A 15062-nucleotide genomic window follows, 5' to 3' on the forward strand; every position below is an offset into this window, starting at 1 on the left:
GCTGATGATATCCTGTTTGCTGCCAGATTATGTATAATATTTGTTCTGTCAGTAACATTTTCTTTATAATGTTCTCACCAATATGAGAAATTGCACTGAAGTTCTTAAAGTAATAATTCTGATTTTATTTATTAGATTACTATTCAATTTTTTCATCACTCATGTTTTCCTTCCCCCTTTCTGTGGTTTAGGTTTTGCAGTTTCTAATATCCCATTCAGATACTATTCAGGCAATCTTGCGGTGTCAAGATGTCAGTGCAGGATCACTTCAGGAACTAGCCTTTCTGACGGGAATAATCAGCAAAGCAGCTCTGCCTGGTAGGGTTATATCTTAAATCGCAAAAAATCCAATTTTGTTATACTTGTCTGACTTAGTCACATAAGCTTGATTCTTTTGATGTACTCTCAAAGGAATAAAATGCATCATGGAAAATCTGTTAAAAATTGTATCTTATTGGAATGTATGGCTTTGGAAAGAGACATGGGAAATAATTATTCTTGAGGCAAAGAATGGTGGGTTGGCAGTGGATGTGGAATCCACAATATGTTGATGTAGGCTTGACTTTTCTGCTGCATTTGCATAATAATACCTAATACTTCTACAGTGCTTTCAGTGTTCTAATATTAGCCTACTACAATTCATCTTCACAATGCAATTGGGAGGTAGATACAAGGGGATTGTTCAGCCAGTCCACTTTACAACTGAGAAAACTGAGGCACAGGAACTTATTTGCCTAAAATAATCTAGTTTTTTTCCTAGTTGGTGGTAATTAATGTTTCCTACATTTTTATTTATAAAGTTTTTTTTGGGGGGGCGATACTGTAGGTTAGTGCACTAACCTCCTCTCTCTGAGGATCTACCTTCATGAAAGTATCTATTCACTATTGTGCTGGGTTTGGTGGTCCTCTCTAGACCACCCTTGTGGACATATTTGGGCTCCTCCCAAATTCACCATACTATGTTTAGTCATGATTGGCAGTGTTTCCTCACGAGGGGCCTATGACTAGAATTACAATGGCCGTACAGTGCTGTAGGTCATAACTGAAGTTTATTGGTTTAGCTATGTGGAAAGACTAGCACAACAACTGCCAGTTCTTTGCCAAGGCTTCATTTTTTTCATAAGTGCTGAAATTCACCCCAAAACTTTATTTTAAAAAATGCATATAGTATTACTCAATAAATAATGTTATTACATAATCGTATATATCCTAGTAGCTACAGCTAGATCTGAACACATTCTTCACAAAAATGTTTGTGCAAAAGTTTTGTCAAAATTTCATTTTGATGGACGTTTTCTGACCAGCTCTATTAGTTAAATGTAAAATACTAAACCATAAGTGTTTTTAATTAAAAGAAAAAACACCCAGGTATTGTATCCTCTCATGTCTGTTTCATTAGGTGTGTTAGGTGAATTCGATATCGATATTAACGAAGGGACACAAATGGAGCTACAAGGGCATATAGGACGATTTCAGGTAACTGAGTTTTATGTTTTAGTCTCATGTCTGTTTGGAATTTCATATTTAAATGAGAATTGCATCCTAATTTTGTACCAGTTCTCATAGAACGAATATCTGTTACTCTCTAACTAAGAATTGAGAATCTTATCTCCTCCCCTCCCCCAGCAAAAAAAAATAAAATAAAATAAAAAAGAATTGAAGACTTTGACAAAAGGAAAGTTAGGTTAGAGACTTTCATTTTACAGTCGAGCCTGCAGAGATCTGTAGGATTCATCTACTACATGTGAAGAAAGAGGAGGGATTTGAGACCAATACCAAAATGAAGTAATTCAGAAGTATTCCACTTTCACCACAAAGACATGCTCAGCTCCACCTGTTGATGTGTCTGACACACCCAATGTCTTATTTCTTTCCTTGTCCCTTTTAAGGAGAAACCAGATATATGGTGCAGGGCAGCAGGTCTTGATTAGAATCCATAACGACAGTCCCATATCCAGGGTTCACACCCTACTTTCTGCTCTGAAGCCTTGCTGTTGTACTGCTTTCTTCCACTAGTAGGAACTACTTCTTTCTCACCTAATTGTATAAAGAGGCTGCCACACCAAATGCTTTTGGACAGGAGAGTAAGATAATGTGTTCTCTTGAACCCTGATTATTGCTACTCCATAGATGAGCCAAAAGTGGGCTAGCAAGCAGTAAGCAGCTGCTGTAGTACTGATGGTGTCTGAGTGCTCAAGTTCTGCATCCCTCAGCATGAGTCCCCCTGGAAAACCAGAGAAAGGGTTCCTGTTTTGTGCAATTCAATTTCTTTATTAATTTAAAAATTGGGTGGCCTGAATAATATGCTTATAACAAATTGAGTGAAAAGACAGGAAGTACTGTATTCTAGCCCATATGCCGCTGTGGTCATCAAGTAAGAAAAGAAGACTTAATTATTTTTCTCTCTACACCTCCCTCCCCCCAAAAGTATTTAGCAATAAGTATTTCTAAGGTGTATTTTAATAATTGCCATGTGGAACTGGTTCAGTGTTTGAGGTATATTTGGTGATCATAATAGCCCTACTTAAACTAAGAACACAACCATCCTGGTGGGTAGTTATTACTGCCGTCCTGTCAGACCATGCAATGTACAGTGTATTTGACTTGGAATGGTTGGTTAATTCAAATTTACACGGTTTAGTATCTTCTCGTCTAATCTTCATTTTAGAATTTGTAAATGGTTGGTGCTAATCACAATCCAGTGTTGTCTGTTCTTATATAAACCAACACAGTTTGGTGACATTGGGCCTTTTTCAGGAAACTGAAAACATGAGGAGAGTTTGAAGACATTTATCTCCAGTGTGTTTTCAGATGACATACTGGAGGATACAGTCTAAGGGTATGTCTACACTACGAAATTAGGTCGAATTTATAGAAGTTGGTTTTTTAGAAATCGGTTTTATATATTTGAGTGTGTGTGTCCCCACAGAAAATGCTCTCAGTCCATTAAGTGCATTAACTCGGCGGAGTGCTTCCACAGTACCGAGGCTAGCATCGACTTCCGGAGTGTTGCACTGTGGGTAGCTATCCCACAGTTCCCGCAGTCTCCGCTGCCCATTGGAATTCTGGGTTGAGATCCCAATGCCTGATGGGGCTAAAACATTGTCGCGGGTGGTTCTGGGTACATATTGTCAGGCCCCTGTTCCCTCCCTCCCTCCATGAAAGAAAAGGTAGACAATCGTTTCGTGCCTTTTTTCCTGAGTTACCTGTGCAGGCGCCATACCACGGCAAGCATGGAGCCCGCTCAGGTAACCGTCACCGTATGTCTCCTGGGTGCTGGCAGACGTGGTACTGCATTGCTACACAGCAGCATCAAGCCCTTGCCTTGTGGCAGCAGACGGTACAGTACGACTGGTAGCCGTCCTGGTCATGTCCAAGCCGTCCTGGTCATGTCCACGTCGGCCAGGAGCGCCTGAGCAGACATGGGCGCAGGGACTAAATTTGGAGTGACTCGACCAGGTCATTCTCTTTAGTCCTGCAGTCAGTCCTATTGAACCGTCTTATGGTGAGCAGTCAGGCAATACGGATTGCTAGCAGTCCTATTGCATCATCTTCTGCCAGGCAGCCATGAGATGTGGGTGGCATGCAGTCCTTCTGCACCGTCTGCTGCCAGCCAAAGATGTAAAAGATAGATGGAGTGGATCAAAACAAGAAATAGACCAGATTTGTTTTGTACTCATTTGCTTCCCCCCCTCCCCTGTCTAGGGGACTCATTCCTCCAGGTCACACTGCAGTCACTCACAGAGAAGGTGCAGCGAGGTAAATCTAGCCATGTATCAATCAGAGGCCAGACTAACCTCATTGTTCCAATAAGAACAATAACTTAGGTGCACCATTTCTTATTGGAACCCTCCGTGAAGTCCTGCCTGAAATACTCCTTGATGTAAAGCCACCCCCTTTGTTGATTTTAGCTCCCTGAAGCCAACCCAGTAAGCCGTGTCATCAGTCACCCCTCCCACCATCAGAGCAACGGCAGACAGTCGTTCCGCTCCTTTTTTCTGTGCGGATGCCATACCAAGGCAAGCATGGAGGCCGCTCAGCTCACTTTGGCAATTAGGAGCACATTAAACACCACACGCATTATCCAGCAGTATATGCAGCACCAGAACCTGGCAGAGCGATACCGGGTGAGGAGGCGACGTCAGCACGGTCACGTGAGTGATCAGGACATGGACACAGATTTCTCTGAAAGCATGGGCCCTGCCAATGCATGCATCATGGTGCTAATGGGGCAGGTTCATGCTGTGGAACGCCGATTCTGGGCTCGGGAAACAAGCACAGACTGGTGGGACCGCATAGTGTTGCAGGTCTGGGACGATTCCCAGTGGCTGTGAAACTTTCGCATGCGTAAGGGCACTTCCATGGAACTTTGTGACTTGCTTTCCCCTGCCCTGAAGCGCATGAATACCAAGATGAGAGCAGCCCTCACAGTCGAGAAGCGAGTGGCGATAGCCCTGTGGAAGCTTGCAACGCCAGACAGCTACCGGTCAGTTGGGAATCAATTTGGAATGGGCAAATCTACTGTTGGGGCTGCTGTGATGCAAGTAGCCCACGCAATCAAAGATCTGCTGATATCAAGGGTAGTGACCCTGGGAAATGTGCAGGTCATAGTGGATGGCTTTGCTGCAATGGGATTCCCTAACTGTGGTGGGGCCATAGACGGAACCCATATCCCTATCTTGGCACCGGAGCACCAAGCCGCCGAGTACATAAACCGCAAGGGGTACTTTTCAATAGTGCTGCAAGCTCTGGTGGATCACAAGGGATGTTTCACCAACATCAACGTGGGATGGCCGGGAAAGGTACATGACGCTCGCATCTTCAGGAACTCTGGTCTGTTTCAAAAGCTGCAGGAAGGGACTTTATTCCCAGACCAGAAAATAACTGTTGGGGATGTTGAAATGCCTATAGTTATCCTTGGGGACCCAGCCTACCCCTTAATGCCATGGCTCATGAAGCCGTACACAGGCAGCCTGGACAGTAGTCAGGAGCTGTTCAACTACAAGCTGAGCAAGTGCAGAATGGTGGTAGAATGTGCATTTGGACGTTTAAAGGCGCGCTGGCGCAGTTTACTGACTCGCTTAGACCTCAGCGAAACCAGTATTCCCACTGTTACTACTGCTTGCTGTGTGCTCCACAATATCTGTGAGAGTAAGGGGGAGACGTTTATGGCAGGGTGGGAGGTTGAGGCAAATGGCCTGTCTGCTGGTTACGCGCAGCCAGACACCAAGGCGGTTAGAAGAGCACAGGAGGGCACGGTATGCATCAGAGAAGCTTTGAAAACCAGTTTCATGACTGGCCAGGCTACGGTGTGAAAGTTCTTTGTTTCTCCTTGATGAAACCCCCCGCCCCTTGGTTCACTCTACTTCCCTGCAAGCTAACCACCCTCCCCTCCTCCCTTTAATCACTGCTTGCAGAGGCAATAAAGTTATTGTTGCTTCACATTCATGCATTCTTTATTCATTCATCACACAAATAGGGGGATGACTACCAAGGTAGTCCAGGAGGGGTGGTGGAGGAGGGAAGGAAAATGCCACACAGCACTTTAAAAGTTTACAACTTTAAAATTTATTGAATGCCAGCCTTCTTTTTTTTTGGGCAGTCCTCTGTGGTGGAGTGGCTGGTTGGCCGGTGGCCCCCCCACCGCGTTCTTGGGCGTCTGGGTGTGGAGGCTATGGAACTTGGGGAGGAGGGCGGTTGGTTACAGAGGGGCAGCAGTGGCAGTCTGTGCTCCAGCTGCCTTTGCTGCAGCTCAACCATACACTGGAGCATACTGGTTTGGTCCTGCAGTAGCCTCAGCATTGAATCCTGCCTCCTCTCATCACGCTGCCGCCACATTTGAGCTTCAGCCCTCTCTTCAGCCCGCCACCTCTCCTCCCCGTCATTTTGTGCTTTCCTGCACTGTGACATGATTTGCCTCCACACATTCGTCTGTGCTCTGTCAATGTGGGAGGACAGCATGAGCTCAGAGAACATTTCATCACGAGTGCGTTTTTTTTTCTTTCTAATCTTCACTAGCCTCTGGGAAGGAGAAGATCCTGTGATCATTGAAACACATGCAAGTGGTGGAGAAAAAAAAAGGGACAGCGGTATTTAAAAAGACACATTTTATAAAACAGTGGCTACACTCTTTCAGGGTAAACCTTGCTGTTAACATTACATACATAGCACATGTGCTTTCGTTACAAGGTCGCATTTTGCCTCCCCCTACCGCGTGGCTACCCCCTCAACACTCCCCGTGGCTAACAGCAGGGAACATTTCTGTTCAGCCACAGGTAAACAGCCCAGCAGGAACGGGCTCCTCTGAGTGTCCCCTGAAGAAAAGCACCCTATTTCAACCAGGTGACCATGAATGATATCTCACTCTCCTGAGGATAACACAGAGAGATAAAGAACGGATGTTGTTTGAACGCCAGCAAACATACACTGCAATGCTTTGTTGTACAATGATTCCTGAGTACGTGTTACTGGCCTGGAAAGGTAAAGTGTCCTACCATGAAGGACGCAATAAGGCTGCCCTCCCCAGAAATCTTTTGCAAAGGCTTTGGGAGTACATCCAGGAGAGCCGCGAATGCCAGGGCGAAGTAATCCTTTCACATGCTTGCTTTTAAACCATGTATAGTATTTTAAAAGGTACACTCACCGGAGGTCCCTTCTCCGCCTGCTGGGTCCAGGAAGCAGCCTTGGGTGGGTTCGGGGGGTACTGGCTCCAGGTCCAGGGTGAGAAACAGTTCCTGGCTGTCGGGAAAACCGGTTTCTCCGCTTGTTTGCTGTGAGCTATCTACAACCTCATCATCATCATCTTCCTCGTCCCCAAAACCTGCTTCTGTGTTGCCTCCATCTCCATTGAAGGAGTCAAACAACATGGCTGGGGTAGTGGTGGCTGAACCCCCTAAAATGGCATGCAGCTCATCACAGAAGCGGCATGTTTGGGGCTCTGACGTGGAGCAGGCGTTCGCCTCTCTGGTTTTCTGGTAGGCTTGCCTCAGCTCCTTAAGTTTCACGCAGCACTGTTTCGGGTACCTGTTATGGCCTCTGTCCTTAATGCCCTGGGAGATTTTGACAAAGGTTTTGGCATTTTGAAAACGGGAACGGAGTTCTGATAGCACGGATTCCTCTCCCCATACAGCGATCAGATACCATACCTCCTGTTCGATCCATGCTGGAGCTCTTTTGCGATTCTGGGACTCCATCATGGTCACCTCTACTGATGAGCTGTGCATGGTCACCTGCGGCTTGCCACGCTGGCCAAACAGGAAATGAGATTCAAAAGTTCGCGGTTCTTTTCCTGTCTACCTGGCCAGTGCATCTGAGTTGAGAGTGCTGTCCAGAGCGGTCACAATGGAGCACTCTGGGATAGCTCCCGGAGGCCAATACCGTTGAATTGTGTCCACAGTACCCCAAATTCAAGCCGGCAAGGCCAATTTAAGCGCTAATCCACTTGTCAGGGGTGGAGTAAGGAAATCGATTTTAAGAGCCCTTTAAGTCGAAATAAAGGGCTTCATCGTGTGGACGGGTGCAGGTTTACATCGATTTAACGCTGCTAAATTCGACCTAAAGTCCTAGTGTAGACCAGGGCTAACTAAACTGGACATATCTGAATTGGGATAATTTCTCAAAATTTAAGATTGGGTTCCATTGGGGCCCTCTAAAAGTACCATTTGCTTTCAAATTGATTTAAGGACAGGCAAAAAGTAAACTTATATTCTTTGTGATTTAAACATTTTAAGGTAAATATGAGTTTAAGGTTAGCTTACAAAATTACTCCCATGTGATGTAAATGCTTAATTTGTATTTTATTTTATGTAAATGCTTTTATTTGTATCTTAATCTGCTTTTGTTATAGAATGGATAGTAAAGGGTTAATGAGGGCTGTAAGATTATTATTAATCAAATGTATCATTTTTATTGCTTGTAAATATCAAAGGATTTTTTTAACTCTTTGGTGGAGACACTCACCAAAGTTTGCTTCCTGTCACAGCGCCAGTGCTTAGGACTTCTAAGTCGGTTTGGAGGTTCAGACAGACTCAATCAGTTTAAACTGCAAGATGACAATGCTGAGGGAGACAGAGTGAGCAAGAGGGATGAGATTGAGTTGGCCATGCAACAGGTGAGGAAATTGAGGAACAAAGTTACATCTTCACAGCACTGCTAAAATCATCAGTTGGGAATTGTGAGATATCTGGCATGGGTGATTTGTAGCCATTTCTAGTCGTCATACTGATGTATGCAATTTGAAGAGTTCTGAAAATAGTGTTAATTGTCTACCCAATATTTCATCAGTCTTACTTGTATTGACTTGCTGTGATTCCTCTTCTGTAGATCTGTGCAAATGTAATGGAGTACTGCCAGTCACTTATGTTACAGTGTGCCCCCACCTTTCAGCACACAGTTTGTCTGTTCACTCCTAGTTTGTCAGAGTCAACTAACCGAGATGGACCCCGTCAGGGTGAGTTTGTGGTTTACTTGTTTTGTATGTATCCGAGACTGAATTGTGAAAGTTGGACTGATAGCAGGTAATACACCTCATTCATGATGTGTGCAACGTGCCTTTTCTAACTTATTGGAGATGTTAATTGTGCCAAGTTGCAACAAATTGGGGGATGGGGGTAGCATGAGATTGACTGGTGGAAAATGTAGTGTATTAAAACAATACGCCAAAACCTCAACAGCATAAATTAAGTTTTTCTTGGCAGTAAATATTTTGCAGTGCTATTAGAAAGAAATGGTACTGTTATCTCTAAGTTGTCCTGATACCAATGCCTTGATCCAACCAGTGACTTCTATTTTGCATTTAATTATCTTATATGTGTAAGAACATGTTTTTCAAGAATTCTCCTCTTCCCCTGTTAAATAGCCATCTTAAAAGGTGTAGAATTACTGTTACTGTAAAAATTAGCTTTTGGAGACCTTTGAAGCCTGAGTTAGTTCAGTGAAAAAATATAGGTAGCATGTTTACTATTGAGAGTGATCTATGGTGGAAAGCCTGAGTGATAAATGGATTTGGTTTATGTGAAGTCATTTGTTTATCCTTTCAGCATCCCAGAATGGCTGTCAGAGGACACTTCAAAATTCTAGGGTTTAATAACCCTGAGCTGTTGTGCAAAGCACGGAAGTAATCTTTTGTGGCTAACGTATAGCTCCAGTGCTCCTACTGCCCCAGGCTTGAAATAATGATTTGCACCATAGTTGAAATTTCCCCTTGTAGGGCATACACCGTTAAGCTCTTTTTGTTGCCGCTGATTAACAGGGAGGGAGACTGGATGTGAGCTCTGCACAAAGCAGAAATGATAAGGTTTCATCACAAAAGAAAATGTGGGGAATTGAATGCTAACAGCTGTCTGCTTGCCTGCCATGTGTCAGCAAGAGATGAAATCACTGAGTTTTGTCCTAATATCTCATTTGTAATAAGTGTGGCCCACACATCCAAAATAAAGTTTACCAGTACTTACATATCCTTGACACTACGGTGGTGACAAACAGTAGAGGATAAGCTGCATAGCTGTGGGGGCTTCAGAGAGAACTTGTTTTAACTTTGATGGTGGTCTCCCCTAGATACACAAGCACCAGTGGTCCCATATTGGCGCTTGCCTGGCTTGGGCATCATTGTCTATCTGCTGAAACAGAATGCCAATGATTTCTTCAGTTACTATGATAGCCACCGTCAGAATGTTAACAAGCTACAGAATGTGGAGCAGCTCCCACCAGATGAGATAAAGGAGGTAACAGAATCTGTAGACTTTATTATGAACAGTCAGAAGTATCTGTTGCCTGTAAATTAAACTAAATGTAGAAATAACTGTAGTATGGAGCTGTGACCATCTTATACTTATTCCTTTTTACTGTCGGGGTGTGTTGGAGTTGACGAAGTGGGAACTAAATGGCCATGGAAGCGGTCATTTATATTAGGATGAAAAAATGTCAGGTTAAGCTTTGTGGAGGGTACTGAGTGGATATTTACTGCGAATTATATTGGAAACTATTACTACTGTCACTCTTAATGTATATGTCATGCTGACCTTTATCAGACTGGTCACCACTGATGTCTCGTGACTAGCCAGCCAGACAAAATAAGTAGACATTAAACAGGTGTGAGTTTCCCATCAGTCTATGAAGCGATTGGGTTACAGAGGGGAGGGATAATTGAACTGAAGATAAGTGACCACTGTTCCATCAACATGAACTGATAATAGTTTTGATCCTGAAGGAACACTTTAGATTTTGCCAGAAAAGTGTGGGGTGGGACTTGGTTTATTTGTTTTTGTGGTGACTGGGGTGGGGAGAGAGGAGGATAAGAAGAGAGAGAGAACTTTCCCAGGAGACAAAATTCTACAAGGCTGTTGTGGGTATTTTCTTGACTTTTAACACTTTGTTTTGGTTTGCTACATAATGTTGAATCTTTGTGCATCTTTTCTTCTTGCCATAGCTGTGTCAGTCAGTGATGCCAGCTGGGGTAGACAAAATTTCTACTGCCCAAAAATACGTTTTGGCAAGGCGGCGTCTGGTGAAGCTGATAAATAATCGGGCCAAGTTGCTTTCCCTATGTTCCTGTATCCTTTTGGAATTATGACCGCTCCAGTGATGACACTCCAGAAAAATTGAAAAAGTTGGCTGAGAAATGGGAGTAATTTGCTTTATTGCCTAGCAGGCAATTGGGTTTCAGGGCACTTTAAAAAATGCCAATCTTAGGAAGGAAAATATTCAGATATTGATGATTAAATCAGTTGAGAGGAGGCACATGTTTCTCTACGCTTAGCATGTAAACATTTATTTTCTAGTTGTGGTAGCAGCTCTGAAAGAAAGTCAATAGTAACATAGCATCATCTCCACAGAAATCAACAACAAATAAAGTTAATTGATGTGATTAGGCTGGTGATTCTCCTCCATTGTGGTGAAGTGGAAATACAGCTGAATAACAAAGCTCTTAGAGCTGGAAGCAGGTAACAGTAAAAGAATCAAGTGTATGGGTCCACCAAGCATGCTGTCAGGATGTACAAGCCATGTGAGTAACTTGGAACTGCTGTTGTGCAAAAAATCGAGGGCCGTGGCAACTAGGAGCTGTCTATCAGAGTCATTTCAGTCCCCAAGAAACAGACACCTTGGTCCCCAGTCTTGCAAACACATGCTTAACTTTACCCATATGAATAGGCCGATTGCAATCACTACTCACGTGCACGGAGTTAAACATGCATGGAAGTTTTGCAACATCAGAGCTTTCTTTTGAAACCTCTAAAAGGGCTACAATCTAAAATCAGCATAAATTAACTTTAGTCTCCTTCACTGAGCATGTCTACAGATATCATAGAAACATGCCTCTTTATTCTTTGGCGTCACCTGGAATACTATCTATTGCATTGCACCCCTACTGATTCCCAAGATTCGCTGCTGGCCTCCAGGACTCCATTTAAGAGCAGAAGGCTACAAGGTAACATTTCTCAAACCCTAAGGTGCCTTTACATTAGTTTGTAAATTAAACATAAAAATATCTGGCAATATCAAGAGATTGAACATCAAAATTTAGGTTTTCTAAAATAGATTTTTACGAAACTTAACATTAATAACGTTTGACTAATTTGTTTGTAATAAAAGGTTTTTGTTTGCATTTAAACATACCCATGCAGTATTTGCAGCCCAAATATTGCTGCATTGTAGTAGTGGATGAGAAGTAAAAAATGAGTTTTGTCTAGAAACAAGTCTTGTTTCTGTTGGTCAAACTGAGTGAAATTGAAAAAGTAAGTAATAATGGTGAAAAGTAAATTAGATATTTTTAAAAAATTTTTCAAATGTAATAATTGAAGGTGATATTAAGAACAGATGTAAGGACATTTGTTTTCTAAAAGTATTTTTAACTTGATACAGTATTAACTCACCAGTGGATTTGGTGAGGAAGGGAAAAAAGTCAGGGAAGGAAAGATAATACGGGGAGGTTATTGTTGTTGACCATGCCATGTTGTGTAATCCAGGGCTATATGAAGTTACTACACTAATGGTTGAGAGAGAATTCATCAATAGGTCAAGAAAGATCAATTGTGATTTTTCTCTTCATCCTTGTTTAACTTTCTGTTATGTACAAAATAGGCATTTGTTGTGTTAATCTTGCTTCATACCTGCACATATATGGTATTCACCAGCAGGTGGAATTAAGAATTTAAATTTGTGAATTGTATTCCAAGATTCCTTCAGTTTGGAGCCTAACTTGGATTTCAGAAATGGGAAGAATCGAGTGAGCCAGCATGACCTAGATCAGGTGAGATGCAGCAGATAAAATATTCTTAATTACGGCATACCTGATGTGTTGCTAACATGCAGTTATTGTCAGCAGTCTGTCTATAGCTTCCATGTTTAAGAGTGATCTGCGATACCTAGCTGCTAAATGCTTAGTTGAACTACAAATAGGGTGTAACACGATTTTTCAAAAAGTATCAGTTGCACAGCTATACATGTATTTTTGAATCCTGCACACAGCCATGTTAATGCACAAAATCTAGAACATTGCAAATGAAATACCAAGGTCCAAATTACTGAAAAAAATATTTTTCTTATTCTCTTGTAAATTAGACTAATAAACTGCAGCTGTTTAATAATTTGCTTCTGAAATAAATTGTCAGTTGTCCTTGAAGGATGTGTATTGAAGACAGGGTTCCTAGTTTTGTGTGTTGCTGCAGCTGTTCATTTTTGGTCAGCTGCAGATGGACCATAGTAAAGAGAGAGAAAGGGGAGCTGACTATGATGTAGCTAAGAAATTGCCACTGCTTATGTAGAACCTAAAATAATTTGTGCTCTTTGGAGGTACAGCTAGCAAAACCAGCATAGGTTAACTAATGATCTATTCTCAGAACTATGTGAACATAAAGCCTTGATGTTTGTGTGCAAATAAGGAAATTAAAAACTTTTTGTTTCAATCACGATTAACAGTATACAAGAGTTGTAAAATAAGGTGCATATGCTTTTGTGGCTATACCCAACCACTCAAGAGAATATATACAATAACGTCCTACAATGTCTCGAATTCAGCTCTTTTTAAAAATAGCCTTTTCCATCAGTAATAACAAAACATGTTTTTCAATACATAGATTTTTGTTATATAAGGGCAAATCTCTACTACAATTCCTTAATTTAAGAAGTCAAGTTATATAACTCTAAGGCTCTGATTTGCCAAACATGCATGTGCTTAGATTGCAGCACACAAGTAGTATTTTTGAAGTCAAAACATATACATGTGTTTTAAAATGTTAAGTACTTCACCAGAAAACCCTCCACAGAAATACTTTCCAGTGTATGATTCAGATGGACAGACATAAGGATCTGTTTAATATTTGCCAAACTAGATTTCCCCCCCCAGCCATATTTATATTCTTCTAAGAGGGGGCTTGAAGCAATGGAAGAGGGTGTGGCATGGGTAAGGGTGATTGGTGGTGATTAATGATGAAAAGACCTCCTTTAACAAGAGGACTAGACACCACTGTCCATTTCACTAAATTTCTTCTCTTCCTCAGCTTCAGATTGAAGCCACCAACAGCTTTGGTGAATCTCTGCAGAAGAAGCTCCTTGATATTGAAGGGTTATACTCGAAAGTCCGGTCACGCTATACTTTCATTCAAGCACTTGTCAGACGCATCCGTGGTCTACTAAGGGTATCAAGGACCTAAAAGACTCCTCCTCATGCTACCTGCCTCCACAAGTAACAAACCAGGGCAAACTGCCTAAACTCAGATTTTATAGAACCTACCTTTTCTAAATTATGGCCAAAAATATTTTGTTACCTTTTTTTCATATCACTAATTAATCAGTTTTGTGTATTCTTTCTTGCGTACTGCCATCCTCACAGGAAAAATAAAGGATTTTTTTAAAAGATGCGTTATGGTCACTGTAAGAGAATAGACAGAATACACTGGAAATACAATGGAAAATTTAACAAGAATCTCGAGTTTTGTATTTGGGAAATCTGCACACATCCATGTGATGATTTGAAAGAAATGCAAAACTGCCTGGCCCCATTTATGGTGTTCTCACTGATGCTTCCTCCACGCTGTGGATCACCCGCTTAATGGAAATGTGAATTTCTTGGTCCAGTTCTTGAGGACAAGATATGTGTGTCCTTCTCAGAATAGATTGCTTGGTGGAAGGCCATTATTCCATCTAGTGACTAGTCGGCTTCTGTTCACTTCTTGTCTTGTTCCCTTCCAACAGACATGAATGTATATATGTGCATTTGTACGATTCTAGGTGCTGAGGAAATGGGGAAGTATGTGGGGGGAGGCTGACCCATGCTGGGAAATGTGATTGGAAAAGCTGAGGTCTATTCACTGGCTCCTCCTATGTGGCTTGTTCTACATCTTAGGCCTCCTTTGGGGTTCATTCCTATTTGCTAGCGTGCCAGGAATTGGGCATAAAGATACATAAGGGACAGAATGAAATTTGTGACAAAAGAGGAAGCAGACTTGAACATTGTGTTTGGCCCATAAGAGGAAAAAGAAATACCAAAATCATCTTTTACACAGAGAAGAATAGTAAATCAACTCTGGTATACATTGCCATTGGAACTCTTTAATACTTTCCATATATTGTTTTTACCGCAGACTGTTCACATTTGCAGGTGAGTTCTGTCTTTTCTAAATTTCCATTGCCTAGTATTTTTTATTAATCACAATTAATAATTGCTCCCTTTGTCATCAGTTTGTGTTGTACAGTAGATTGGTATATTTGTCTGGCTGGGATTATTTTATGGTCCAGTCTTTCAATTTGTGGTTATTAGTGGTTTTGACAGAATAGTGTTAGATACAAATTGTTTATTCTTTAGTGACGTCTTGGTGATTCTCAACCAATTTCCCTTCTCTTCCTCATACACACACCTATCTTATCCCCACAAAATGAAGAAAGTAAGTGAACAGGACTCCCTGTGAAGAGAATGCAAAACTATAATTCTGGAAATCTGCTGGCTTAATGTACTTTACTGCACCTTGGAAAACTGTGATATGATAACGGACTAGTATTTGTTCAGTACTTCAAGAACAGATTAAGGGAATTCTTTAATTTTTGCCAATAATAGTTCCCTATTGGGT

General features: G+C 41.8%; 1 protein-coding gene across 1 annotated transcript in view; it reads left to right on the plus strand.

Annotated features, from left to right (window-relative positions):
* The window catches only part of NUP205 (nucleoporin 205), a 76091-nt gene extending 61535 nt beyond the window's left edge, over positions 1–14556 (plus strand). The window contains exons 35-43 of the mRNA XM_084646245.1: positions 192–318; positions 1400–1476; positions 7982–8110; positions 8323–8449; positions 9556–9722; positions 10427–10550; positions 11297–11425; positions 12174–12247; positions 13497–14556. Coding sequence (XP_084502371.1) covers positions 192–318; positions 1400–1476; positions 7982–8110; positions 8323–8449; positions 9556–9722; positions 10427–10550; positions 11297–11425; positions 12174–12247; positions 13497–13649 — 1107 coding nt within the window. The 3' untranslated portion in view covers positions 13650–14556. The remainder of the gene's footprint in view (positions 1–191; positions 319–1399; positions 1477–7981; positions 8111–8322; positions 8450–9555; positions 9723–10426; positions 10551–11296; positions 11426–12173; positions 12248–13496) is intronic.
* The last annotated feature ends 506 nt before the right edge of the window (positions 14557–15062 follow it).

The sequence above is a fragment of the Lepidochelys olivacea genome, assembly GCF_965140295.1.
Source record: "Lepidochelys olivacea isolate rLepOli2 genome assembly, chromosome: 1".
NCBI classification, from domain to species: Eukaryota; Metazoa; Chordata; order Testudines; family Cheloniidae; genus Lepidochelys; species Lepidochelys olivacea.